This window comes from Condylura cristata, unplaced genomic scaffold (genome assembly GCF_000260355.1).
Source record: "Condylura cristata isolate star-nosed mole 26May11 unplaced genomic scaffold, ConCri1.0 scaffold00008, whole genome shotgun sequence".
Classification (NCBI taxonomy): domain Eukaryota; kingdom Metazoa; phylum Chordata; class Mammalia; order Eulipotyphla; family Talpidae; genus Condylura; species Condylura cristata.
Genome location: NW_004567109.1, coordinates 11,991,010 through 12,017,218, shown reverse-complemented (window position 1 = coordinate 12,017,218; position 26,209 = coordinate 11,991,010). Strand labels below are relative to the sequence as shown.

General features: G+C 51.2%; 1 protein-coding gene across 1 annotated transcript; it reads left to right on the top strand.

The window, feature by feature from the left end:
• The first annotated feature begins 313 nt into the window (after window positions 1-313).
• PAFAH2 (platelet-activating factor acetylhydrolase 2, 40kDa) lies at window positions 314-25,437 on the top strand. Its single transcript, XM_004678640.2, has 11 exons — window positions 314-436; window positions 5,676-5,813; window positions 6,428-6,578; window positions 7,095-7,191; window positions 9,135-9,203; window positions 9,567-9,708; window positions 11,029-11,142; window positions 14,425-14,516; window positions 16,041-16,211; window positions 18,110-18,264; window positions 24,314-25,437. The coding sequence occupies exons 2-11, from the start codon at window positions 5,724-5,726 to the stop codon at window positions 24,406-24,408; spliced, it is 1,176 nt and encodes a 391-aa protein (XP_004678697.1). The 5' UTR covers window positions 314-436; window positions 5,676-5,723; the 3' UTR covers window positions 24,409-25,437.
• The last annotated feature ends 772 nt before the right edge of the window (window positions 25,438-26,209 follow it).

Below are 26,209 nucleotides of genomic sequence, written 5' to 3'. Positions count from 1 at the left end.
ACCCGACCTACTCTCAATCGCCCCTCGAGTAAAGTGTGCTCGCTGCTAATCACTAAGCACGCCTAGGAACTACTTGAGGAACGGAGAAGCGGAAGGTTACTAACGGCTTTATAACAATAACGATTGCTGCGCTTTACAGTGATGGCTGCTGCTGCTGCTCCTACCGCCAGGGGGAGGAATCGCACCGCGTCCGTGGCCTTGGGAGGCTACACCCAACGGGAGGTGTCGCGTGGAACTCTGGGAATTGTAGTCCTCGGGCAATCCTGCGCGGTGCACCTCGGGAGTTATGGTTCCAAGCAGAGACGAGGGCCGTGTTTTTAAGCGCCAATGTGGAGTTCTGAAAACTACAACTACCAGAGCGCCACGGGGTCCTGGGCAGTTTCTCGTTTCCGTGCAGTTGAACGTCTAGGTGCTTCTGAAGGGTCAACTTGACTGGGTAAGTATGATTGGAGAAAGCTCGTATTCTGTATTGAGATAGCTGCAGGATTTCTTTTTTTTAATTGCAGCCCGATTTCGGGCCCCCTCCTCTCAATCTCAGGAGCTCCACATTTGTCTTCCTTTCTATTTCTATTCAGACATCTCCAATACCTCCCCTACCTTTAACCCACTTGACTCCCACTGTCACCTCACCCCTCTGCTCCCCGCGGCCCTGGACTCCCTCTCGGCTCTGTCTTGGCCGAGCCTCAGCTCCTGTAACCCACATCCTGCGCCCACAAGCCCTTGGGTGCAGTAAGCTCTACCCTGAGCCTGCAGCTTCACCAGGACTTTGGCTTCTTTTCGCTTTCTGTGCTTCACGCTCATGCTCACTTTACTGGTTTTTATGTTAGTGGAAGAAGGGTCGGTCACCGTTCCTTCTCCATCCACGAACTCACAGTGAGTAGACCCAGGTTTTAGCCCCGCTCTGCTGCTCACTTGCTGCGTGACTCTCTCTGGGATTCACTCTCTTGTCTGTAAAATGGAGATGACAACTGCTCCACTGGTCTTAGGATGCCATGCCAGTAAACAAGTATGTGTGAAAGTGCTTTGTAAACTGTAAAGCCTTCACAAGCTAGAGAGATGATGTGTATTATAATTATTAATGCTCTGGAGCACTCTTATCTTGGCTTCTTTTCTAGCTCTGCCTCCTTATTGCTCAAGCCAGCCCTTTGAGCTTTCGGTGTCTGTGTGCGCTAAGAGCAGGCTGGTATTTCCTCACTTCCTCCTGAGAACAGAGATCAGACATACGAGCTTTGAGCCTTCAGAGACCTTTGTCTGAAATCTCAGAGAGGTGCTTGTCTTGGCCACTGTCCTGAAATAGCCAGTGATGAAAAGTCCACACAGCTGGCAGAAGGGCGGCTCCTGTCAGTGGAAACAGGGTCCCCACAGGAACTGGACAGCTGCCCTCCGCTGCCCTCGCAGCCCCTGCATTCCCTCTGGATCCTTCTGGGCCTGTGTAGCAGACTAGTAGGGATGTCTCAGGCTTGAAAACTCAGGGAGGGAAGAATTGATTTTGCCAAAGAATTTAATCGAGGAAAAATGATAGAACTCTCCACTGGGTATGGGAAAAGAGACACATACCTTTGTAATTCCTAACAGTTTATGAGCACTTAATAAAGCAGTCTTAGACCACGGTCAGTTTCCTTATCTAAATTTCACTTACATTTGACACATAAAGACTGTACATTCAGAGAGATCACGAGGGCTACCATCTGTGGTCATCGTGCCGCCTGTATGTCAATGGCCTGACAGGCATTATTTAATCCTCACAATAACTTCATGACTGATTTTTATTACTTCTTCTATGTGGATCAGTTACCAAAGACTTAGAATTTAAGGGACTTGCTCAAGATCACACAGCCAGTTAAGTGCAGTTGGAATTTTAGGCTGTCACCAAAGCCTTTCTTTTCCTTCTATACCATATAACCTGTTTTTACATGAAAAAGACTGATTGAAGAGTTGAAAGTATTTAAATCAAAGCTACATAAAGGAACATTTATTCAGTTCCTCCTCTTTGGGGGGGAAGCATAAAATAGATGGTTTGGCCTACAAAAGTAAAAAATGTTCTTTGCCTCTATAGCATATCAGAAGAGTTAGTGTGTGAAAAAACTGAATAAATTCAGTTTGGACAGAAGGAAGAGTAGAAGGATCCATAAAATTTCACAGAGGACCAGCGATTTCCCTGAGTGATTTTTTTTAGTGGGAGGAGAGGCTTCTAGACAGCATCCTGTGAGTTGTTCAGATAAGGTGGACAAAAAAAGAGAGACACCTGGGCTGTGTTCCTTGGAAAATTCCATGGCATTTGTTACAGATGAATTCGGACGTTTTGTGTGGATGTCTCATAGGCAGAATTTGCAAGTCAGTTTGGAATTTTCCATCTCCCCATCCTACTTGAGCGTCAGTCAATGTGAGCCCAGGGGATGTAGATTCATTTTCATGTTACCTTCACACTGACCAATTGGCTTCTTTAGTTTTTATTTATTTCCAGACTTAATCGACGACCTTCCCAGATCCTCCCCATGACTGCAGAGGGTCTGCTGCTTCTTGTTTGACTGTTTTCAAATCTATTTGTCCTGATTCTTAGCTCTAGCCCTCTTCTCTGTGCAGGGTGAAACCAGAATCTCTTCCCATAGGCAGCTGTTACCATTCTGGTCACGCAGTCCTGAAACCTTACTCATCTTTGGCTCTTCTCTTTCCTTTGACTCCCCAAATCCATTCAGTTGCCAAATTCTGTTGTTTCTACTTTTCACTCAATCAACAGATATTTCCCGAATAGTTATTCAGAGCCAGATACCATCCTGAGTGCTTTAAGTGCATTATTTCACTTTGTCTCCATAGCAACCCTGTGAGGATGGATAGTATTCCCTGTGCACAGATGGGAAGTCAGACTTGAGAGATCAGATAACTTGCTGAGGTAAGAAAGCAGCCAAGGAGCTGGGGCCCGACCTTGGGTCTTTCCGGCGTGAGAGCTCATATCTACGACCTTGTTCCCACAATCTGTCCCAGATGCTTAGCCCAGCACTTGAGGCCCTGCTACTGTCCAACTCTGGTCACCACTTCCTTTTGTCACTTTGCACCGTCACTGACTGCTTGTTTCTCACATGCGCTTTCTTACTTCTGTGCCGTTGCTCACACTTTTCTGCTGGAAAGTCAGCTGTCAGCTATTCCTATCTCCCTCCCCCTCCCCCCACCACCAAGCTAAAAAGCACTTTCTTCTTGGAACTCCTGCCACATAGGATCTGATCTTTTTTATGGCTCTTAGAACTTGTGACTGTCCCGTTGTCATGTGGATGACACGTGTCTTGTGTCCCAATCACAGGTCTCCATACAACCCCTCAACAAGGGGACAGGGCAGGGCCTGAGACCATGAGGCCTACATTCAGCTTACTGTGGCAGCTAGTCTGCTGACTACCTCAGGAGCGTGGCGTCTTATTAGGAAAAATTGAGTTTATTTTTGAGAAAGATTGGGTTCGACTTGCTTCAGATGAACCAAATGAAGTCTGTAGTGGAAAGAAAATCATTTATTATCTTTTAAAATTCAGTAGACTGATGTCAGAATTATTGGTTGTTTGGGGCTTAGCACTGGACCAGCAAGCTGGAATTTAGTAATGAGGAATTTTCTGTGTAGTAATAGTTCTGCTAATGACCTTGAGCAGCTCACTTAACCTCTCAGGACCTTGATTTCTTCACCTGTAAAAAACATATGTGTCCTGGGCTGGGGATTGGGGAATGACCATGGGGAGGGAGGATCAACAGAAATGTTCTTTAAGGCCTCTCATGCCCAGACATGCTTTGATCGAGGCATCCCACAGTGTCTGAAGGAAAGCAGAATGATTTAACAAGTGGAAATACGAGTATGGAACTTGACTACTAGTTCAGATACTTTTGGTTTAAGCAATAGAAATCTAAACCCAGCTGAAATAAAAAGGGGGGTTTATGGATTTATGTAATTGGAAATCGCCTGGGAGTGGGTCAGGATTTACCAGAGGTTGTTTTAATGCCTCTACAAACAAGCCTCCGTTTTTCTGTGATTCTCTCAATCCTGCCAGCCTCCATGGGTAACTTTCTCCTCAGAAGTAGCAAAATGGTCACCACAGTTCAAAACTTCATATGTGCGCTCACTCTGGTTCACAAGGGTGAACGTTTCCAAGCATGACATCATAGTCCTGGGCATTGCTCTGAGTAGAACAACTTATGTCACGGGCCCACCCTCCACCTGGATGCAGAGGGTACCAGAGGCTGACTGACTCTGGCCCATAAACGGCCAATCTAGAGGCTAGGAAGGGGTCAGCCCCCCCAAATCACAGGGCTGGTGCTCAGGAGACACAACACATCAGAGAGCAGGCTGCTGGGCCACATTTTCTCCTGTTAAAACCACATGGGCGGATTCCGGCTCTCTACTGTGTATTCTTGGGTAAATGGTCTAACTTTATCCAGCCTTAGTTTTCACATCCACAAGAGGAGATTGCAGTACAGATCTCAGGATTGTTTTAAGGATTCAGTGAAATAATCCATGTAAAGTGCCAGTGCAGTTCCTGGCACAGTCAGTGTGATGCTCCTGTTGCTGGTGAGGGCGTGACGGGAGGGCACTAGAAAGCCACGGCTTTGGCCCCAGTCCACAAAGCAGCCAAGTTCTGGGCCGAAGCATGCCCACCTGCCTCAATGGAGGTTCCTGTTTAATCTGCTGCCCTCATCCTATTCTTCCTGGTCTCTGCCCTTATTTTGTGTCCTATTAGACATGCGTTCCAGGCCTTCCCTGGGTTATCTGAAGCCATAGCCACTGCAGCATGAGTTTGATCCCCGGCCACAGAGCTGATCCACAAGACCTGGCAGACTCCTCCTGTCCTGCCCGCTGCTCCCCTCAGCAGTGTATTTCAGTACATTTGCCTGTTCTACTCCTCACTCTGTCTTTGGTGAATCCTCTCACCCTTCACACCTCTGGCCTGTACCCTAGTTCTTATATGCATAAATAACTCTTTAAAAAAAAATGAAAAGAAATGCAATACTTTCCTTCTCTCCTGCCCCTGAATCTCTTTCCTCTTCAAGGCCCACCAAAATAGCACTCTGACAGTCAAGAGTTGAGGTCTGTGATTTGGCAAATATAACTATGTCTCCCCTTGAGCTGGCTGAGTTAGGGTTAAGAGCTCAGGTGTGGATTAGATGAGCCAGGGTTTGCCACCTATAAGTAGTGTGACTTGGGAAAGCTACTCAACTTTTCTGTGCCTTAACTTCCTCTGCAAAATCAGGTCTTAATAGGACTTTCATCGTGGTGGTTGAGAGAATGAGTTGGTGTAATGTATATCAGGAGCTTGGCTCAGTGGTGATGCAGAGTAAATAATAGATCTTGGTAGTGAGTATTCTTGGCCTCAGGAGGACAACTGTGTCAAATTTTCTGCAACAGTTACTACATACTGGTTAATAATATATGCTGAATAAACACTTGTTAATGGGTTTTAAGGACTATGGAAATTCTTTCCTTTTCGCAACCATCTGCTCATCTCCCACCACTATTACCAGCAACAAAACAGCAGCCCCTAAACCTTGACATAGCCAGTGGCGCAAAGCGGATAATGTGGAAGAGGAATGAGTCCCTGACGAGAGCATGGGGTGAGGGAAGGGGCGGGGTGCACCGGACACGTGTGAGCCACAAGAAGCTAAGGAGAAACCAGCAAGAAGCTGTTCTGTGTTCCACCCTCCAGCCGTCAAGTTCAGCATTGCCCAAGTCATTGGATTCAGCTGGTGATGAAATGGGGGTCAGCCAGTCTGTGGGCTTTCCACCTGTCTCAGGACCCCACCTCGTCGGCTGCGGGGATGTGATGGAGGGCCTGAGTGTCCAGGTAAGCGTCTCTAGCCAGCCTGGGCACGTACCCCTGCTGGCAGCCTGGGGGTTCCAATAGTGAGGCTGTTGGCGCAGTTCCAGGTTGGGGAAACTGAGCTAGCTCTGGTGAGAACGTGGTTAGACACTTCCTTGCCTTTTTCTTCCTCTTTTCAATTGGAAACATGTCAGTAGACAGAGGATGGGTTCTTTTTCCATCATTTCAAAGGCAGTTGAGTTCTTCTCACCTGTCCTGGAGGCCTTTGACGCCCCTTCCTGGAAACCTCTCATCAACTCCCATGCTGCCCGTGGGCCAGCCTGGAGGGGTGGCCCGGGTGACCGCCCTCCTCAGCACCATAGCTGACCCTTCTCTTCCTGGGCCCAGGGCCAGATTTCAGTCTCTTCATGTCCCGAACATGTTTTGGCGCCTCCCAGATGTAATCGGCATACAGTTGGCTATTTGAAATGACACAGCCTTCACAAGTATGCTAAAAATGAAATGGCTCCTGAAACCTAAGCCGGCCACGGGGGTGCCCTGCTCTGCTGGTCCCCAAACACCTGCTGAGTGTGTCTATTGGGAAAGCCAGTGCTGCTTGGGCTTCTTGATCTGAGCAGCTGCTTTCTTCTTTCCCACAGGGGAGCTTCTTTCGACTGTTCTACCCCTGCCAAGGAGCAGAGACCACGGAGCAGCCCCTGTGGATCCCCCGCCAAGAGTACTGCAGTGGCCTGGCCGAGTACATGCAGTTCAATAAGCGTTGGGGCGGGCTGCTGTTCAGCCTGGCCATGGGTAAGGGCTGGCCCGACCCCCAGTGCTTTCCTGACTTCTCGTTTGTGTTCCTCAGAGATTCCCAGGCTGAAAGCAAGACCTTTGCTTTATCCAGCCCTATTGTGGTGGGGCATCCACTTAACCAGTCTGGTGTGCAGAGCTGGGAGAGAATTATGTACTTAACCAGTCTGGTGTGGAGAGCTGGGAGAGAATTATGTGAGAGCTTTGGCTATAGGGCTAGACTGTCCTCGTTTCCAATCCAGACTTACATTTCCTAGCTGTGGGGTTTAAGCAAGTTTCTTAACCTGTCTGATCACCTGAGTTTGCAGCACGGCAGTGTGACACGTCTGTAAGGCTTCTAGTGCATTGTTTGGGATGTAGACTGTGACCCTGACTGGTGCCTGTTATTTGTTTATTCAGGGGCAACAGGTGGTCTCCAGAGGGGAGGGACGCAGTCCCCAATAATGCCCGTACCCAGACTGCCTTGGGATTAGAGGTTTGGGCAGCCAGAAATTCTATCACCCATGTCTCTGCTAGGATCTTGTCGCCTGCCTGTTTGCTGGAACGGCGCCTTTAAGGCAAAGGAGTCTGGGTACCCCTTGATCATCTTCTCTCATGGCCTGGGAGCCTTCAGGTAAGAGCTTCTTGCTCCTGACCTTGCGACTTTGTCATAGTCCTTGTCTGGTGCCAGCTGCTGAGGCTTAAACTTGTTCTCAAAGGGCAGAGAATGCAGACACTTCCTGTGCCAGCTGTCTTATCTACCATCTGCTTCATTCCACAGCACCGGGCCACCTTCCCAGCCCCTGTCACCTGGTGGAGCCTGGAGCAGCTTCAGTGCTTTGCGCCTCATGTTGCAGCAGCTACATAAATACTCCCGTTTAGCTTTCTTCCTCCCGGAAGTGCTAGAAGGTGCTTGGACCTCGGTCAGAGAGCTGCTGATTTAGCATACACAGGGGAGTGGCTCTGCCCGAGGCACTGAGGAAGCAGGGAGTCCATTCCCTGGCCTTGGAGCACCAGCCCTGCAAACCTCAGCCAGGCCACTCGGCCCCACTGAGTTGGGGACAGTTGTAGAACTTTCTGAACTTAGGTGTTCTACTAATCGACCAAATGGGGACACTGCTCCCCTGGGCTGGGAGTTCTCGTCCCTGTTTCCTGACACAGAGAAAATTAGAAGGTCTTCACACTGGGTTGGTGAACTGGAAGGGTCTGCTCCCGGAGGGTGGAGATGTTGGCCTAAGCCTTCTGACGCAGGGTCCAGTCAGCGCGCTTCCCACGAGCTGGGGCCTCGGCCCCTCGGCGCGTGGTGTCGCTGAGACGGTTGTTCACAAGTTCCTATTTAAGCTTTGCATGTTCTCCAACAGCATGTGAGTCCAGAGTGTCACACATGTCACAGGCATCTGTTTTGGTCTCCCAAACGATTGTCCACACTGAAGCCAGTGTTGACCAGCTTCCTGAGACCTCTGAGACTGGAGAGAGGGCTTTTTAAACCAAAAAGACACACTGAGACCTCTTGTGAAACCAAATTTGATCTTGTCGCTCCAGCAGCTCGAACAGGCCTGGCACATAGTGAGTGCCCAGTGAATATTTGGTGAATGACTGTCACACCCCTGTTGAAATAGCCCTTTGAACTTAATTTAGCTCTTTGCATAATCTTACCTGGATGTAGATCCAGGTCAAAGCTTCCAGCCTCGTGTCTTGCTTTCTGCCTTCCCCAGCTCTCCAGACACGCGAAGCTCCTCTGCACCGCGTTATTTTCTGCTGCAGGGTTTTCTTGGGCACTGCGCTCTGAGGTTGTCCCCTCTGCCTGGAACATTTACTGTCTCTTTCTTCTGTCTCTCCCGTTTACCTGGCTAATTCCAGATTACCTTGAAGTCTCCATTTGGATGTCACTTTCTTAGGGACCCCCATTCTGACCCCTATGTTATATTAAGCTTTCTGATAAGGCGCTTTCATAAGACAATGTATTTTTCAGTTTTTAACATAATTGTCATGAGCCATTTGTAGAATTATTCTTTAGTGTCTCTTTCCTACTAGATTGTGAGTTCTTTGAAGGCAGCGACTGTGGCTTGATGGCATGACATTTTTGTCTTTTGCTGAAAATCAAATTCTGTTAAAATGGAGGAAGGGAAAAGGCACAAAATGATGTAAAAATAAACTATTATAATAAAAAAAAGGAGGAAGAAAAAATAGGTGTTTGGACTAGAAATTGGCAGTGTCTGCCATATTCCTTTTTCTTGGAAAGTTGGAGGACAGACTAACTATCCACATGCTAAGTCACTATCCTCAAGGAACTTACCGAGTAATTTGGGCATAAACAATGTGTAGGCAATAAAATTGCAGTTGGGGGAGAAGGTGAATTGGTGATTGTATGGATGGCATACACCCTGGATGGATTTGCAGTGCTGAGGGGATGCGGAGAGCGTTGGGGGAGAAGGGGATGCTGGCTGGAGAAGGCACCTGAGCCAGCTGCCGCAGGTGAAACTTCCTTGGCTCAGCCTTCTCAGGCACAGCAGAGCCTGGTTGGGGCTAAGTCTGGACCATCCTTTGCTCACTTCTCTGCCCCTCCTGAATCTGCAGGACCTTGTATTCCGCCTTCTGCATGGAACTGGCCTCCCGTGGCTTCGTGGTTGCCATCCCAGAACACAGGTGAGGGCTTGTAATAAACTGTCACAGATTGGATAGCATGTGGGTTAGGATGCAGGCTAGTCCCCTACTGATAAGCTATTTCTTCTCTTCCTAACACCCATGCAAGGCAAATATTACACCCATTTTGCAAGTGAGAAGTGCAAAGTTCAAGGTTCAGTGATTTCCAAACATGACACAGCTGAGTTGGGGTTCAGTTCTCAAACTCCATGTTTTTCCCACCATCCTCTCTAGGCTCCTACATCTTTTCCCCCAACTAGTCAGAGGATGGTCTAGAGCATTGTGTCTGAAAAGGACAACTTGGTAAAGGGGAGAATGAACTCAAGAGTGTCTTCTGGTTTCTGTCTGGTGGCATGTATATTTCAGGGACGGGTCGGCTGCAGCCACCTGCTTCTGCAAACAGGCCCCAGAGGAGAACCAGCCCCCTCACCAGTCGCTGGAGGAGGAATGGATCCCCCACCGGAAAATTGCAGAAGGGGAGAAGGAATTCCCTGTTCGGAATCGCCAGGTAGGCTTGTGCCAGTGCGGGAAGGGGATGCATGACCCTGGCCTCCCTGCCCCCCACTCCCAACCGAACCGAACCTTCTCTCGGATCCCAGTCACTGTGCGTCTGAGCTGGAGAGCAGGGGGCATGATCAGGGCTCTCACCACTGCGAGTGACGAAGCCCACTGGAAAGGAGCAGTGATGGGCTGTGTGCTCAGGGCTTCCCCTCTGAGTCACGTGTCTGCAGCACTTCCTCCTCTTCACACTCATCCCCGTCTCTGCTGCGGCTGTCTCAGCTGCTCACTGGCTGACCTTCTGAGCTGAGAGCCGCAGCTCTCGCCAGGATGAGCTGGCGGATGCTCAGCCTTAACCACCGGGTAACAGGGCTGTTTGAGGTGGTGTAGCCCCTCTCTATTCCTGCTGCCCCAAGTGGCAGGATGAAAAATCCTGGAGAGAGACTGTTAGGTGGGGGAGAAGTACCCAAATGGGAAATCCCCATCAGAGATGTCATTAGATTTTGAAGAGGTTGGGGAAGCAGTTGTCAAAAGTCAGGGTTAGAAGGAGAATGGGGATGGGAAGCCCACGGGGATTACAGCTGAAATGGAAAAGGCACAAAATGATGGAAAGAGATACTATTATGTTATTTAAAAAAAAGGAGACATGGGGAGTGGGGGCCCTCTCTGGTGACACAACGAGTTAAGGTGTAGCAGTGTGAAGCTGTCCCCAGCCACTGCAGCCCAAGTTCCATCCCCGGCCAGGGAGCTGACCCACATGGCACAGCAGGCCTCTCCTGTCCTGCCCACTGCTCCTCTCAGTACTGTATTTCACTTGATCTGCCTGTTCTGCTCCCCACTCTGTCTCTGGTGAATCTTCTCACCCCCCTGCATGTCTGGCCTGTACCCCAATTCTTGTATGCATAAGTTAATAATTCTTAAAAAAAAAAAAAAAAGGCAAGGAGACACAGGCCAGTGAAGTGCTAGGCAGATAGCAGCGATAGATGATGTGGGCTGTCAGTGGGCAAGGAGAGTCCGGTCCTGGGCTAATAATAAGAGCCTTCTTTTCTTTTTTTTCCCTCCAAAATGCTTTCTCATACACTGTCTTATTTGGTCCTCCTGACAACCCAGGGTAAGTAGGTAGATTCTGAACTGTAGCAGGGCTGAGTAGGTGATGCTTACGTGAGCCTCTGCGAGGGAGCTGATCCTGTGGAGGGATGTGGGGTCCACAGTGCTTGCTGAGCTGGGGTGGGCAGACTGTGCCTGCATTCTTTCTTTGTCTGGTAGGGGAGCGAGCTTCTTGCTGGTGGTGATGCATGGTTCCACCTTCCCCGGACTCTGTCTGTTGCAGGTGCATAAGAGGGTTGATGAGTGTATGCACGTGCTGAAGATCCTGCAAGAGGTCACCGCTGGGCAGCCCATCCTTAACGTCTTGCCTGGGGGGTTGGATCTGGCGACCTTGAAGGTATGACAACTGTCGGCACGACCTGGAACTCGTGTTCATCAGGACTCCCTTGGTTATGAGTCCAGAAACTGAACTTACTGACTTAAACCAAAAGTTAGTGGCTATTGGCTCAAGTAACTGGGAAGATCAAAGCAGACCGGTCAGGGGAGCTGTCATTCACCTCCCCCGGCTCAGTTTCTATCTGTGGGCCTCACCAGACCTTCTCCATTGGGCAGGAAGGGTGGCGGGTGGCAGCCCAAGCCCGCATCTCTGCTCAGCTCCAGATTTAAGAAGAAAAGAGACCACCCCCATTAATCTGGCAAGACTGTGGTTCCGCTCGGGTCACGTGCGCCTTCTGGGCCAGGGTCCGTGTGGGAGGAGTGGGGTGCTGATTGGCCTGCCTAGGCCGTATACCCACCTCTGAGTCAGGCGAACCTGAGCACCAGGGGGCCCTACAGTACTGCCTGGTAAAGGAGAGATGGTCCCATCCCAAAGGAAGGGCCGTCAAGCAGCAACAACCCATGTTGACTGTAGGCTGATCGCCTCCTTGAGAGAATCCCAAGCATCCTCCCAGAACAGAAACTTCCTGGCGATGGAATTTGGGGCCTGGAAGGTACATTTTTCTTGCTACCTTCCCTGGATGTTTCTCCCCTAATTTCAGAAATAGCTCAGGCTCTATTCAGGGAACAGGAAATCACACCAAAGCACAAAAAGGAATTTCTTGGACATTTTGGGGCAATTTTCGGGACATGTTTGTCTTTCTGGTTCCTTTAAAATGTGGAACTTAATATACATTGATTTTTTTAAAAAACAATAATGTTACCATGTGACATAGCCATTTTGTGGCCCTTGTCTTCACTCACCAAAGCCATGTGTCTTCTTATGCCAGTTAATATTTTTCTACGGCATAATTTTTAAAGCCATGTATTTAATATCCTACGTATATATGTCAAATATATGTCTGCTTTATGAGTACCGTGGTAAGAGTTCCTCACCTAGACTCCTGCAGAAAGCACTATAATCTCTTACATAGAAAGAGCCCAAGGATCACAGAGGTCCCCAAAACCTCTTCAGAAAATGCTTTCAAAGGCTCTGGTTTTCTGGGGAGACGCATCTGCCTAGAGGTTGAGCTCTGGAGCACGTCACCAACTACTCAGTGTGGGCTCCAGCGTGTAGCCTGATGTCTGGGCCTGTGCACGTGAACCTGAGACAGCTGTGGGGAGTCGCAGACTATGGTGAGCTGAAGAGGCAACCTTTTGGAGAAAATTCAGGACCAGAAAACCTAATTCTTTACCTACCAGATTGAATAAGTCCCCAAAATTGATGATTCACTGTTGGCACAGCTGTGGGAAGTGAATACTCTTCTCCATTGCTGGTGACAGTACAGGTTGCTCCAGGCTGTGCGGTTTGGCAATAGCTGTCAGCGGCACGAAGGCTCACATTTTTTGACCCAGGAATTTTCAGTTTTGGGAATTCTACAAATACATACAGCATGATGTATGGACAAGATTACTCATCCCACCATTGATTGCAATAACAAAACTTGTTCTCCAGTGAGAGAACTAGTTTACTAGATGATAGAAAAATGGGTGTATTTGTTTGGGTAATACTAAGTATGATGACACATGAAACCCCAAGCCTCAGTGGTTTGACCCAATAGAAATGCGGCTTTCTCTCATATCAAGTCCAAAACAGGAACTCCTATTCAGGGGGTCCCCGGGGACTCAGACTCCTTCCATTGTATTGTTCTGCCCTCTTCTACTTATGAAAACTCAGTGTCACTGAGCACATGAAGCCAGCAAAATGGCAAAGGGCATGGGCATTTGATTAAGAATTTTTTTTAAGATTTATTTATGCATACAGAACTGGGGTACAGTCCAGAGGTGCAGGGGCAGTGAGAGGATTCACCACAGAGTGGGGAGCAGGACAGGCCGACCAATGAAGCACACTGCTGAGGGGAGCAGCCGGCGGGTCAGGAGAGGTCTGCTGCACCCTGTGGGTCACCTCCGGGCAGGCGGGGATCGAACTCACGAGGAAGTGGCTTTCGCTTCTTAGTGCTGTGCTTTAACCCGCTGCGCCACCAGGGAGGGCCTGATTAAGAATTCGTATGTACCTGGCCAGGAGGTAGAGGTTCTACTTTCACTCACACAATAGATAGAACTAGTCAAGCACTCAGTCTCAAGGCCACATTGAACTGCTGGGAAATATAGTTTAGCTGTCCAAAAGAGGAACAGATCTGATGATCACTGTTGTGTGTACCATGGTGAGGTTAAATGGAGCTGTGGGAAAAGGATAAGAATCTCTTTATGTGCTCATGTCGTGCAAAATGCACGCTAGCACACCACTTGCATAAAAAGAGAAGGCGTAGATATGTCCGTGCTTCCGCACATGTGCACGAGCAGCTCGAGCGGGCACCAGGGCAGCTGTTGCCTGTGTGGGGTAGGGAGAGCGCCGCTCCCCAGACGGGGCGAGACACGGAGGTGTGTGTAGTCCCGTTGGCCTGCAAATAAAGCTGAAGAGGGGATCCACCAAGCCGTTGATCTGAAGGGACTGAGCCAAGAAGTTAGCTGCAGAACTGGGATAGGAATTGGGGCGAGCAGAGGAGATCAAGAGCCCAGGGCAGAGGTTACACAGCAAAGCCTAGCGAGATTTCTCCAGCCCCGTGGCAGGCAGCTGCGGCAGCTTTTTATATAACCGTGCCCCGAAGGCTTCTGGGGACATCCAGAAATAGACACTTGCAAGAGCTTGTTGGAGCAAGCAGATTCAGTCTGTTGGATAAAAGTAAGGACGCAGACCCAGAGGGAGTAGAACCTGACTTGGTTTCTGCACAAACAGTCCTTGCCTCAGCGAGCCATGGACGGGCAGCAGCCCCCCCACCCCATGGGCGCCTCGTCCATGGGCGCCCCGCTAGGCTGCTGGCAGGCTGGAGTCTAGAGTGGGGGGGGGGGTGTTAATCCCTAATGCTCTCCTGGACTCACACATCAGCCTGCAGTCGCGTCTCTTCTGCCCACTCGTTTATTCATGGACATCCGAATGTCTACGCTCCTCTGGTGTTGGTGGTGGGAAATTATTGAAATAAAGATGAAAAGCAAGGTTTTCAGAATTCCCGCCCACCGAAGGCAGTTTGGCCCCCCGGGGTGCCTGACTGCTGCCCCCTGGTGGTGCTGAGGCTTGAGGGGCTCCCCCGCTGTGTGGTGCCTTTGCATCCTTCCTGGTCTTACTGTTTCTTCCTCTTGCCCCCCAAGAGTTCCTAAAAAGGCAGCCCTGCGTGTCTGACTTGGCTGCGCTCTGCGCTTTTCTCAGGGCGGCATCGACATGAGCCGGGTGGCCGTGATGGGACATTCATTCGGAGGGGCCACGGCTGTCCTGGCCTTGGCCAGGGAGACCCAGCTGCGGTGAGTGTCCCACTGGGGTCACTGTTATCTTCACACACTCTCCCTTCACCCAGTCCATTTCACAAGGATTCGGTGCTAGGTTACTGGGGATCCCGTGGGGAACAAGAAAGCAATGTCTCCGATTTCAGGGTTTTAGATGCCTTTGGGAGGAGCCAGACTTGTACATAAGGTAACAAATAATGGAACCCCCAGCACCCAGTTCAGTGAAGACAAAAGGGTAGGCTGACAGGCTGGAGCAGTCGGAGGCTTCTGAGACAGCAACAGAAGCCAAGACTCAGGCAGAGCTGCCAGCCAGTGAAGGCCGGGGACGATCACCCCAGCCAGAGAGAACAGCTTGCTGTGGTGGTGTGGGAGGGGCAGGTGGGTGAGGGGGAGGCTGTCAAGATGTGATCATCGAGAGAAACAGGCCACAGGCCCTCCTGGCCAGAGCAAGGGAATTAGAGTTTATTCTACTGAAGTTGGGAAACCATTGAAGGATTTTAAGTAGAGAAAACTCTATGTTTCCAAAGCTCCCTCTGGCTACTGTCTGAGACATGCATTTTGGCAAGAGAGTTCTGAAAGGCTTGGTTGAGGGGAACTACTTCAGAATCAAGGTGGCAAGTGGTGGACTTGCCCTGGGAGGAGAGACGTGCTTGGAGCTGGCATGTTTGAGAGTTTCCAGGACTCAGTTATGGACGAGGTGCTGGAACGCGGACTCGAGGCTCTCTGTGTGTGGGGACTTGATGGTCCTTTCTTGAGAGAGCTGGAGGCTGGCGTGCAGGATGCAGTGCTACTCTCAGGGCCTTGGTTTTGTTTTGTGAGAGGCTTCACCAGAGACAGAGTGGGGAGCAGAACAGGCAGATCGACGAAGTACACTGCTGAGGGGAGCAGTGGGCGGGTCAGGAGAGGTCTGCCGCGCCATGTGGTCACCTCCAGGGCGGGGATCAAACTCATGCTGAAGTGGCTTTAGCTTCTTAGTGTTGTGCTCTAACCCTCTGCACCACCAGGGAGAGTCAGGGCCTTAGTTTTACCCTCGCACACAGAGGTCACTGCTTGACACACTGGCCAGTCTGAGAGTCAGGGCCCCCATGAGTCCCTCTCTGATCCACACACCTTGTGTGCGATCAGGGCACTAAGCTCTATTCCCTGTTTGCTCTGACTCCCTGCTCGATGGGGTGCTCCTTGAGAGTGAGAACAGTGCCATCTGTCTCTGTGCCCATGGCACGGGACTGAGCACAGAGTGGGCACTCAGCAACTGTTGAATGGAGGAACAGTTCAGTGCATGAAATGCCATTCTGGGTCACTCAAGTCAGCTGCCAGAGTGTAGCTCCAGGAGGACAAGGGCTGATCTTTGCTCTGAGTGAGTTTAAAATCTGGAAGGATCTTTGGTGACCTGTGCAAGTGATCTCTATCCAAATCCTAAATGAAAGGTATGGGCCCCCCTCCCTGAGCCTTCACGCATAAAAGGAAGAAAAGGGGGACAGTGCTCTGTCCCCAGCTGCTCCAGCTTGGTGTGGCATTTCTAGGTGTCTGTTCCTGTCTCAGGTGTGCTGTGGCTCTGGATCCTTGGATGTTCCCTCTGGAACGGGATTTTTACCCCAAGGCCCAAGGCCCTGTGTTCTTCATCAATGCTGAGAAATTCCAGACAGTCGAGAGTGTCAACTTGATGAAGAAGATATGTGCCCGGCATGAGCAGTCCAGGATCATCACCGTCCTGTGAGTGAACCCCAAGGTTATGATCCCAGCCTGGCTCCATTTTCTAGTCAGCTGTGCCTCCTTTGTTTCTTCTAAATTCTTTGGAAGTTCTTCCCATTAATAGAATATCTAAATACTTCCTGAATTTCGAATTCTTAACTCCTCTAGAATTTCTTATCCATCCCTCTTGTCCACTTAGCTTCAAGCTACAGTGATTTCTTTACTACCTTATGATTTTTTTTTTAAGATTTATTTATTTGTGCATACAAGATTGGGTATAGGCCAGAGGTGCAGGCGTGAGAGAATTCACCAGAGACAGAGTGGGGAGCAGAACAGGCAGATCTACTGAAAAACACTGCTGAGGGGAACAGCGGGCAAGACAGGTGAATCTGCTGTGCCATGTGGGTCAGCTCCCTAGCCGGGGATAGACCTTGACCTTGTGCTGCAGTGGTTGTAGACAGCTTCACAGAGCTGAGATTTAACCCCTTGTGCCACCAGGCAGGGCCACTGCTTTACTGTATGATTTTATGGCAGGATTTACCTGTCACTCTGGATAAAGATACTGTGGGACTGTGTGTTGGTGAGGAAGAGGGTGGGCCTGGGTGGGGTTTGACCTCATTTGGGAATGAAACTGAATCTTGAAGAATATACATATAGAGGAGTTTTGACATGCACATGATGGTTTTTTTTTTTTTAAGATTTATTTATTTGTGCATACAGAACTGAGGTAGAGGCCAGAGGTGCAGGGGCAGTGAGAGGATTCACCAGAGACAGAGTGGGGAGCAGAATAAGCCGACTGACGAAGTACACTGCTGAGGGGAGCAGCGGGCGGGTCAGGAGAGGTCTGCCATGCCATGTGGTCACCTCCAGGGTGGGGATTGAACTAATCCTGAAGTGGCTTTAGCATTTTAGTGGCTTTTAGCTTTTAGCTTCTTAGTGCTGTGCTTTAACCCACTGCGCCACCAGGGAGGGCCTGACATGATGAATTTTCAGAGATATTCATGAATACCTGCATCTAGATGTCTCCCACGACCACCTAAATGTGCCTCAGAGAGACTGCACTCACTTCACTTCTGTCACCAGCATCATCAGATGGTTTTCAGGAGCCATTTTTCACAGAGGAAATTTTTGAGTGACTTTAAGAAATATCCTGTACATAGGTCAGGAGATTGTGGTGCAGCATGTTGATATCTGGAAGGCGCTTTTCCCTGTGCTGGCCCTTGCTTTCCTAACTATACAACAAAGGCAGATAATCCCATTTTCCTGTTTACTTTATGAAGGAGCTAATGTGCTTTGTTAATGTTTGGAAGGGCAGAGGAATATTGTTTTTTAAAGATTTTTGTTTATTTGTGCATACAGAGGTGCAGGGGGCGGTGAGAGGATTCACCAGAGACAGAGTGGGGAGCAGAACAGGCAGACAAAATACAGTGCTGAGGGGAGCAGTTGTCAAGACAGAAGAGGTCTGCTGTGCCACGTGGGTCACCTCCCGGGCGGGGATCGGACTCGCACTGAAGCAGCCATGGCTTGGCTTAGCTTCGCAGTGCAGCGCTCCAGCTCACTGTGCCACTGGGTGGGGGGGGGGGCAGGAATATTATTTATAAGAATGGGTGGTGGGTGCAGCAGCCCTTGCCCTCCTCTCCAACCCCCTCCAGTTCTCAGCCTTTTTCCTGCACTGCCAGGCGCTGTGGCCTTGGGCTTTAGGTAGCTTTGAGGTGGGTATACCTGCATTCACACCCTTTCTAGCTGTGTGGCCTCACATCATTTCTCTGACTCTGTCAAAGGGAGAAAATACTTCCCTTTCAAGACTGTTGTGAAAAGTCCAGTGACATCAAGCACCTTGCACGTGGTAGGTGCTTAATAATATTCGTGTGCTGCAGCCTCCAGACCCTTACCAGTTACTTGTTTCTCTTCACTTTCAGTGGTTCTGTTCATCGGAGTCTAACGGACTTTGCTTTTGTGACTAGCAACTGGATCGGAAGATTTTTCTCTACTCAAACCTGTGGGAGCTTGGACCCCTACGAAGGTCAGGAGATTGTGGTGCGGGCCATGTTGGCCTTCCTGCAGAAGCACCTCGGTAAGGAGAGAGGTGGGGTGTGTGAAGACCCTTAATTTTCCTGCACAGTGGTCTATACTGCCTATAAGGTATCAGGGAGGTTTATGGCAAAAGGGAAACCTAGTGAAGAAGAGTTTCCTAAGAGCACTTAGCTAAAAGTGTGGAGATTCTGATTCTATTTGTTCATAATGGAAAGACCTTGGTCTAGTCATTTCACTTCTCTGAGGTTGGCTTTCTCACTGTAAATGGAACGTTCACCTCTCACCTCGCTACCTCTGGGCTTCTCTGATGTCATTACCACTCCCCTTATATGCTTTGTGAATGAGGTCATGCTGATTCCTGGCTGCTTTGTGGAAGTGCTTCAGAGGACAACGTCTGGAAGGAGTGTGATGACTCCTGCTGGACAACCAGCTAGAGAGCCAGGCCTTTAGAGGCCTCTGGTCTAGCCTCTCCTGTCTTCCCTGCCCCAGGCTGCCTCAGGTCACATGTGGAGAGCACACTGCAGCAGAGGTCAGCCCTCCACCACAGGAAGCAGAAATGTTAGAGCTGATACTCTGCTGAAACTTTTGGTTACACGGATTAGAGGCTTACTGATGTACCTCACCAAAAAAAAAAAAGGGAGTTCATTTAGGAACTGACCAGGTGGGAAGCAAGAAGTCATAGGCACCAAGTTAACTTGTGGGAGTGACTTCTCTCTCAGGGACTCGGGCTGTGTCTCTTCCTCTCACGGCATCTGTTTCTGTCTGCTCCAGTCAGCATGTTTCTTCTTTCTACTCTGTGGTTTTTTTTTTCTCTTGCTGATAGCATCTGCTTATTTGTAGTTTTTGTTCCCTCAAAATTTAATTTTGATTGGCTTGAACCACTTGTGGCTTCTGCTGCTCGCTGCTCTGCTTAGACCACCTTCCCACCAGAGACGGGTTCATAGTGCCAGCTCACCCTCACCTGCCCACACATGCAGCCGCTCCCCCACCTTGGTGCGGAGCTCTCCGGATCAGCATCCCTGCTGGTCCAGCCCGCATGGGTGGGCTGTCACTGGCATGAGACTGATTCCTCAGCAGGTACGGTCCTAGGACTCTTTCCCTCAGACGGGGGCCAGGCCAGCCTGGATTTCTCAGGTTTAGCCTAACTCTGACCTAGAACAAGATCCCATGCTTTGTGACTCCTCCCCACCTGCCCTGGGCGTCCACTCGAGCTACCCAGAGGAGCCTCAGATCCTTGCCCGCAGCAGCGCTTTAGCTATTCGAAGTCAGTTTGGCACTCCCTGCCCGTTAAGCCAAATGCCCCTGGTACCTCGCCCGCTCCCATTGCCATTGGTCCCCTTGGATTTCTGTTTGTCTGTTTTAACATGCAGTACCCTGACTTGACCACAGCGAGCTGGATCTGATCTGACCAGTCCCTGGGACAGCAGCCCAGTCGCCTATGTGACTGGACACCTGACTTGTAGCTGAATGGCCTGAGTGTGTGGACATTGCCAACAGATGCCGAACAACTTTGGTTTGGATGGAGTTTGCTTTTCTAACCTGCCTGCTCTATTATATTGACTTTTTCATTTCTACATTTATAGTTTCTCCCTGTTCACTTGATCTTACTTGTCACAAACCATTATTCTGGCCTGAGTTTAGAGGCTTTGGGTTTGGAGACCTTTTAGCGCATCGTTCTTATCACCTGGTAGGAGAAAAAGGGTCTGCGTCTCAAAACATGGCTGACCACTTGGCGCTCGGCCTGCTTCCTGTTGCCTTGTAGGCGCCTGTCATTGGGTAAAAGCTGGAGGTGGAGGATATTGTCAGAGACTCCCGCCCTGGGCCCCTCAGGGCACTGGCTGTCAAGCTGAGTTACTCATTCCTGGAGACCAGCTAAGAAGAAGAGATGGAGGGTAGGGAGGTCTTAGACTGTAGGAAGGTCGTGGAAGACTTACGCCAGGTCGCCTGCTAAGTACTTTGTCCTGCGTAATCCTGAAGGTAGCCCTCCCAGTCAGCCCTTTTATTAGCGACTCCATTTGATAGCTAAGGATACTACACTTAGAAATTTTAAGCAGTTTGCCCAGGTTGCCTGGTTATTAAATGACAAAGCCAAGATGCTGTCCCGGCTGTCTGATTTCGGCGCCCACATGCTTCTTTACGGCACTGTTCTGCGGGTGTCTCTGATGGTGATCTGGGGAAAGTTCCGCACCAGGCTATATGCTCAGTCTTCAGGAGACGCAGAGGACAGGTGCTGTCTGAGGTCAGAACACAGAGTACCTGGCGCGCTGTGTCTGAGGGGAAGGGCAGGCAGCAAGGAGGCTCCGGAGACAAAGCAGTGCAGTTTTTTTCATCTTGACAGAGGCAGGGGTTCTCCGGCAGGGAAGAGGCAGGAGGCGCAGAGGCTTGAGTGGGCCTTGTCAGTTTCGGGCTGCTGTGGTGAGTGTATCTGGCAGACCGGTGGGCAGAGGGAGGGCTAGTGGCCCGTGTGTTTGCTGGCGTAAGTCTGAATTTTATGCACAGGCTATGGGAGAAGCGGCTGGCTTCTCAGCAGTGACGCCATGCATGGGCGTGTGTTTGCCCCTGGCTGCATCCTGGGGGCCAGGCCAGGTGGGGCGCTTGCAAGGTGGCAAGAGATAACACAATCTGAAAAAGGCAGTTTCTCCACTTGAGGTAATTAGCTCTGCTAAGCAAGAAAAGCTTTTTGTGGGCCCCACAGTGTGCAGCCACTTGGGAACTAAAATAGGTGGTAGGGGCTCCGCTGAACCTCACCACTCCGAAAACAGTGCCCGAGTGCGTCCGCGGACACCAGGGCCTGTCCACTGTGGAGGTCGGTGCCTCTCATAGTAACTGCGTGCAGCGCCTGTCTCCGCCTGCCCCTCCTCGCCCTCTCTCCTGGGAGACCCGTCACACTTTCTCCTCTTCAGCCCTCTCACGCTTCCTGTCTCTCAGCGGGTTTACTTTGCCTCCCGCTATTCCAGAAACCGGCAGCAGGCCTGATAGTCCCCACATCCCATCCCACCCCCACACTCTCTTCCGGCCTGGCTCCCGCGGGCCAACACCTCCGCGTGCACTGGGATCGTCGTCCTCGCTGGCCTGTCCAGGAGCTTCAAACCAGCAGTTCTGCCCTTCCCACAGCTTTATTTCCCGCTGCAATTTATCTTTACAAATTCTCCCTTGACCCCGCCTTCCCCTCTGGTCACCATCCCATTTCCGCGTCCTCATAACTGCGCAAGGATTGATGGTGCCACTTTCAGCCTGTCAGTAGCCGCTGTGGCTGGGCCAGTCCTGGTGGCTCTTAGGACAGGCGAGTGCCTGCCGCCAACCCCTGAGGAAACTGGGGCAATAGGAGCTTTACCTCTCAGCAGTCCTGGTGCCTGCACAGGGCACCGTGCCACAGAGGCCGGTATCAGGTCAGGTGAGGCCTCGGACTCGGGGCTCGCTCTTCACTGGTGAGTTTAAAGCAGAGCAGGGGATTTAATGCGCCAGAAGAGCAGGAAAACACACACACCCAGGGTCCCAAATGGCCGGTGCCCTAAGCAGCGAGGGTCTGTAACCAAAGGCGCCTCAGTGAAGGAGGCAGCGTGTTTCGCGAGGTGCCCCTCTTTGAAGTGGGTGTCTCCACATGGAAGCTTGTCGGGCACCTGTCAGGGTTCACACTGCAGATGTCTGTCTGCTTTCCCTGAGTCTTTTCCACTCCCGCCAAACCCACCCGAAGATGGGAGTAGCTCGGGCTTTTCCGCCTCCCTCCGCCGGCCTCCACGGCCGCCCCTGTGGCTCTGCTTTCCTCCCAGGGCTCCTTGCCCACACGTGGCGACGTGTTATTGTAAAAAGCACGAGCATGGGGCAGGCGTGTCTGTGGTTGCCATACCCGGGCCGAGAAGCCGGGGAGCACAGGGCACCCCACCTGTGAGTACTGCCGCTGGGCTGGGGAGCATGGCAGAGCGGAGAGAAGCCAGAGAGAGCGCAGAGGTGGCCAGGCGGGAGGTGTATTGGTCTCCCCTTCGGCACTCTCAGGTCTCCCGAGGGCGCCACGATTCGATTTTCTTTTCCACTTTTCGAGTCAGTGGTGAGCTTGCATGCCCAGTGACTGCTGCCCTGACACCCCGACGTCCAGGAAAGCTGCTTCTGTCAAGGTCTCCAGTGACCTTCACAGTGCCAGGCTCTGACCTCTCACTCCTCGCTCTCTGGCACTCTTGCAGGTTCCGGCAGAGCGGGCGACGCCCCCTCGCGGAGCCTGGCTTTCCTTCCCAGGCAGCCCCTGGATTTCCTCCCATCTCCGTTCTGCTCACCCTTGACCAGCTTTGCTGCTTCCAGGGCCTGCGCCTGGGCCTCTTCTCTGTCCGTAGCCCCGAGGTCATCTAGTCCCTCTCCGCGCCGCCTCTCCCCAGCGTGCTCTCTCCCATCATCAGAGTTGTAGCCCCTCCATCGCCTCCTCTCCGTTTCCACTTGGGTAGGGATACACATCTCCAGCAGCGCTAATTTTAACCTCAGCCTCACCCTTCTCAGCCAAAAGATGTATCATTCTCTAGTGACTCGAGCCGAAGTCTTTGTTCTTGTTTCTTCCCTCACACCGGTCCGCTGCTGGGAAATGCTGTTGGCCCGACCTTCCAAACGCACATGGCCGGGTCCCTCATGGCTGCATCTCATGTGAGTCATCTTTCACCTAAATTACTGTGAGGATTTCTAACTGGTGTCCCCGCCCTTCAGAGAGAACCAGGTGAGCCCTCAGAACCTACTGCCCATTGCCCTCCAAGGGCTCCTCCTTTCTCTGAGAGACAGAGGCCATGCCCGGTGACCCCAGCTGCGTGGTGCGGCCCTCCAGGGCCTGCTGTTCTGCTCCCCGGCTGCTGCTCTGCCAGCCCCTCCCACGCCCCCCACAGCACAAGCCCGGGTACTCCGGGCCCTGCCTGTGCCAGGCCTTCGGCTGCTGCCTGGGTGCCCGCCCCACAGTCCCTGGCTCTCGTTCCCCCCGATTCAGAAGTACTGGGTCCCGCCCCACACACCCCAGCCCCAAGGCTCCGTCGTTCTCCACTGTAGTCTTCGTGCACCCCCTTTCTCCCCACATACCCTGCGGCCACACCTGCCTCCTTGCGGTCTTCGCTCAGGCCTCACCCTTCTTAGACACGGTGGCTGCCTTCCTCCTCCCTCCTTCCTGTCCCCCGTCCAGCTTCCCTGCTTCTGTCTCTTCACCTTTTCACATCCTATGTCATTTATTTTGTTGATTGCTCCCTGTCTCCTGGGTGGTGAGCTCTATAGGGGTGAGGGTTTCTGTCTGTAGAAACCCTTAATTTTAGCACCAGGAACAGACCGTGGTATATTGTGTGTGCACCCAGTATTTTTTGAATGAGTGAACATGTAGCATTATTTGTTGGGGTCCTAGCCCATGCCTGGTCCTCAGCAGGGCGCTGGGGATGCCAGGGTGGAGCTTTCTGCCTCTGGCTTAGGAGCTGTGCCCTCGGCCTGAGGCTCTGGCCTTTCTGACTGCTCGCTGGGCAGTTTGATGCACCTGGCTGCGACCAGGCCTCCCTGAGCCATCCCCAGTGTCGTGTACGATGCTGCTGTCCGTCTTCCCGCTTTACTGTGATGACATTGGGTTCCACCCACTGGCTGGTGTGTGATGGGGCTCTCCTCACGCAGCACCCTCCCTGAGCCTGGAAGAAAGTAGGCTCTCCATCTCCTCATCCTTTCTGACCAAGAGTTCAAATTCTGTCTCCTCCACTTACTGGCAGCAACGACCTTGTTGGGCAAGTCACATCGCTTCTCTGAGGCTCTGTGTTTCCCCTGCTGTAAACTGGGCCCGATAAGAGTGCTTATCTCAGAGACAGGGCGAAAATTAATGGGACGACATATACTTAGCACAATCCCAGGATGGACTGTTCTTCAATAAATGTTACCTCTATTACTGAGTTGTTGTGAATTAAGCAAGTCGTTTACGAAACCCATTTGCAAAGGCACTGAATGAAAAATCATCTCTGTCTCTGCCGCCAGTACAGCGGCCTCACAGCTTCCCAGGGCTCCTGTCTCTGGGCGGAGCCACAGACGCCCTGGGAGCTGCTCTGTGCTCCACCCCACAGTGACTTACCTGGCTTCTCTCTTTTGTCCCCCTGCAGATCTCAAAGAGGACTACAACCAGTGGGACGACCTCATTGAAGGCATTGGGCCGTCGCTCATCCCAGGGGCCCCCCACTATCTGTCTAGCCTGTAGGCACAACGAGCCATTTGTGTGAGCCAAGTTCCCATTTGGGGCCTGTCCAGGACCCCATAACCTGCTCTCAGGGAGTGGTTGACATGACCCTTCTTCACAGATCGAGAAGATGCAGTCACACTGCTGATTAGGCAACTGGGTGCTTTGATCTTGGACTTGATTTTAAACTCACACTGGGACTTGGATCACTTAGTCATTGCCAAACTGACTTTCTGGGGCCTGAGCCTGGTGGTGTGGGGACAAGCAGTGGGGCAGGGCTTAGGGGAGACAGAGAACCCCAGCTGAGTGCTATAAACCCAGCACACCCTCACTTGGGACCAGTGTGGCTTCTCCAGGAAAGGAACAAAGGCACAGGATGGAGTGAAAATTCCACCTTCAGCACCCCTGGCCTGCTGGGACGGTTTCTTCCTCCCTCTCAACCTTCTCCCTCTCTGGGCCGCTTGGTGAGTTCTGAGCACTCTGGTAACTTTCTGAGACACAGGCCACCGTCATGCCTCCGGCCTTCCCGTCGTCTGAGCGTAGTCCTGAGCGTACACTCAGGGCTGTTAGAGTTGTGAGTCCACAGAGGGCCGAAGTAGTATTGTCCTTGCAGCACGGGGAGAGAAGCTGAGGTACAGTGAGGCTCATTGCAAGTGGGTTTTGCTAAAAGTGGACCTAGACAGAACACACCAGCAGGCTGGGCTGGAGACTTAACAACAGTGTTAAGCAGCCGCCTGACCAGGCCCTTGCCACAAGGTGGGGGTAGTTCAGTTGGTAGAGTCGTGGGCCACCCCAAGAAGCCCAGGGACCCTTTGAGCTTGGCTCCTACCTCAGATAATTTGAACCTCCTACTTGCTCACCATCAGGCTGCTGTGAGTGTCACTCTTCTGTTTCTGAAGCCCACGCCCCAAATTGAAGTCACGGTATAGATGGAATTTCTACCCTGTTCCACTGATAAATATGAATGATATTAATACTCATATTTGTTCAATGATATGCTGGAATATTCTCCTGATTTAATCTGCATTAGAGCAAGATGGGGGAACCATCTGGAAGTGACTTTTCCTTCTGTCTTTCTTTGTTCGCATACCACTTATGCCCATGTAGGAAAAATAACTTAAAAAGAAAGTAAGTCTTCTCAGGAGTCTGGTACAAAGCACACGAGGCCTAATTTCTACCTACTTCAACTTGAAACGCTCCTCTCCACTGCTCTAGACTTCTCGCCTCAGCCCAAGTGGGGGAACCCCGGGGAGGTAAGCGCACAAGAGCACTGCATCTCTGCCCAGGAGGCTCAGGGTCAGTGCTTCCAAAGTCACTTGGGAGGAGGTCCCCACCTCTCAACAGCTCTTCTGCGCTGTGAACTTGGGGTGCAGTGAGGCCCTGGGACGGTGGGAGGGCCAGTGTGAGTCCTAGTGTGGACACTCGAGTTCTACAATCTGGTTTGGTCCTAGCAACCCCATTGCTAACTGGGTAAACTTGAGCAAATGATGTTTGCATTTCTTAACTGGGGATCTGCATTATGAAGAGCTAGGAAGCGTGAGTGAGTGATTTGCAAGTATGTTTCCTACTGGCAAGTGAGACTTTCCAGCCGTCTTACAGCTCATTGTTTTCTGCCTTAATTGCTTTTACTCAGAGAAAAGGACCCATTTGGCTTTTACCGTGAAACTTGCTTGTTGGCCCAGTGCAAGGTCAAGTTCATAAATGCTCCATATATTCTTAAAAAGTCTGTCCTAAAGTTGTCGACTTGCTGTTGACCTCAACAGCACAGCACATTATGGAGTTTCTTCGAGGAGCACACATACAGATCCGTGGCGGGGCCTTC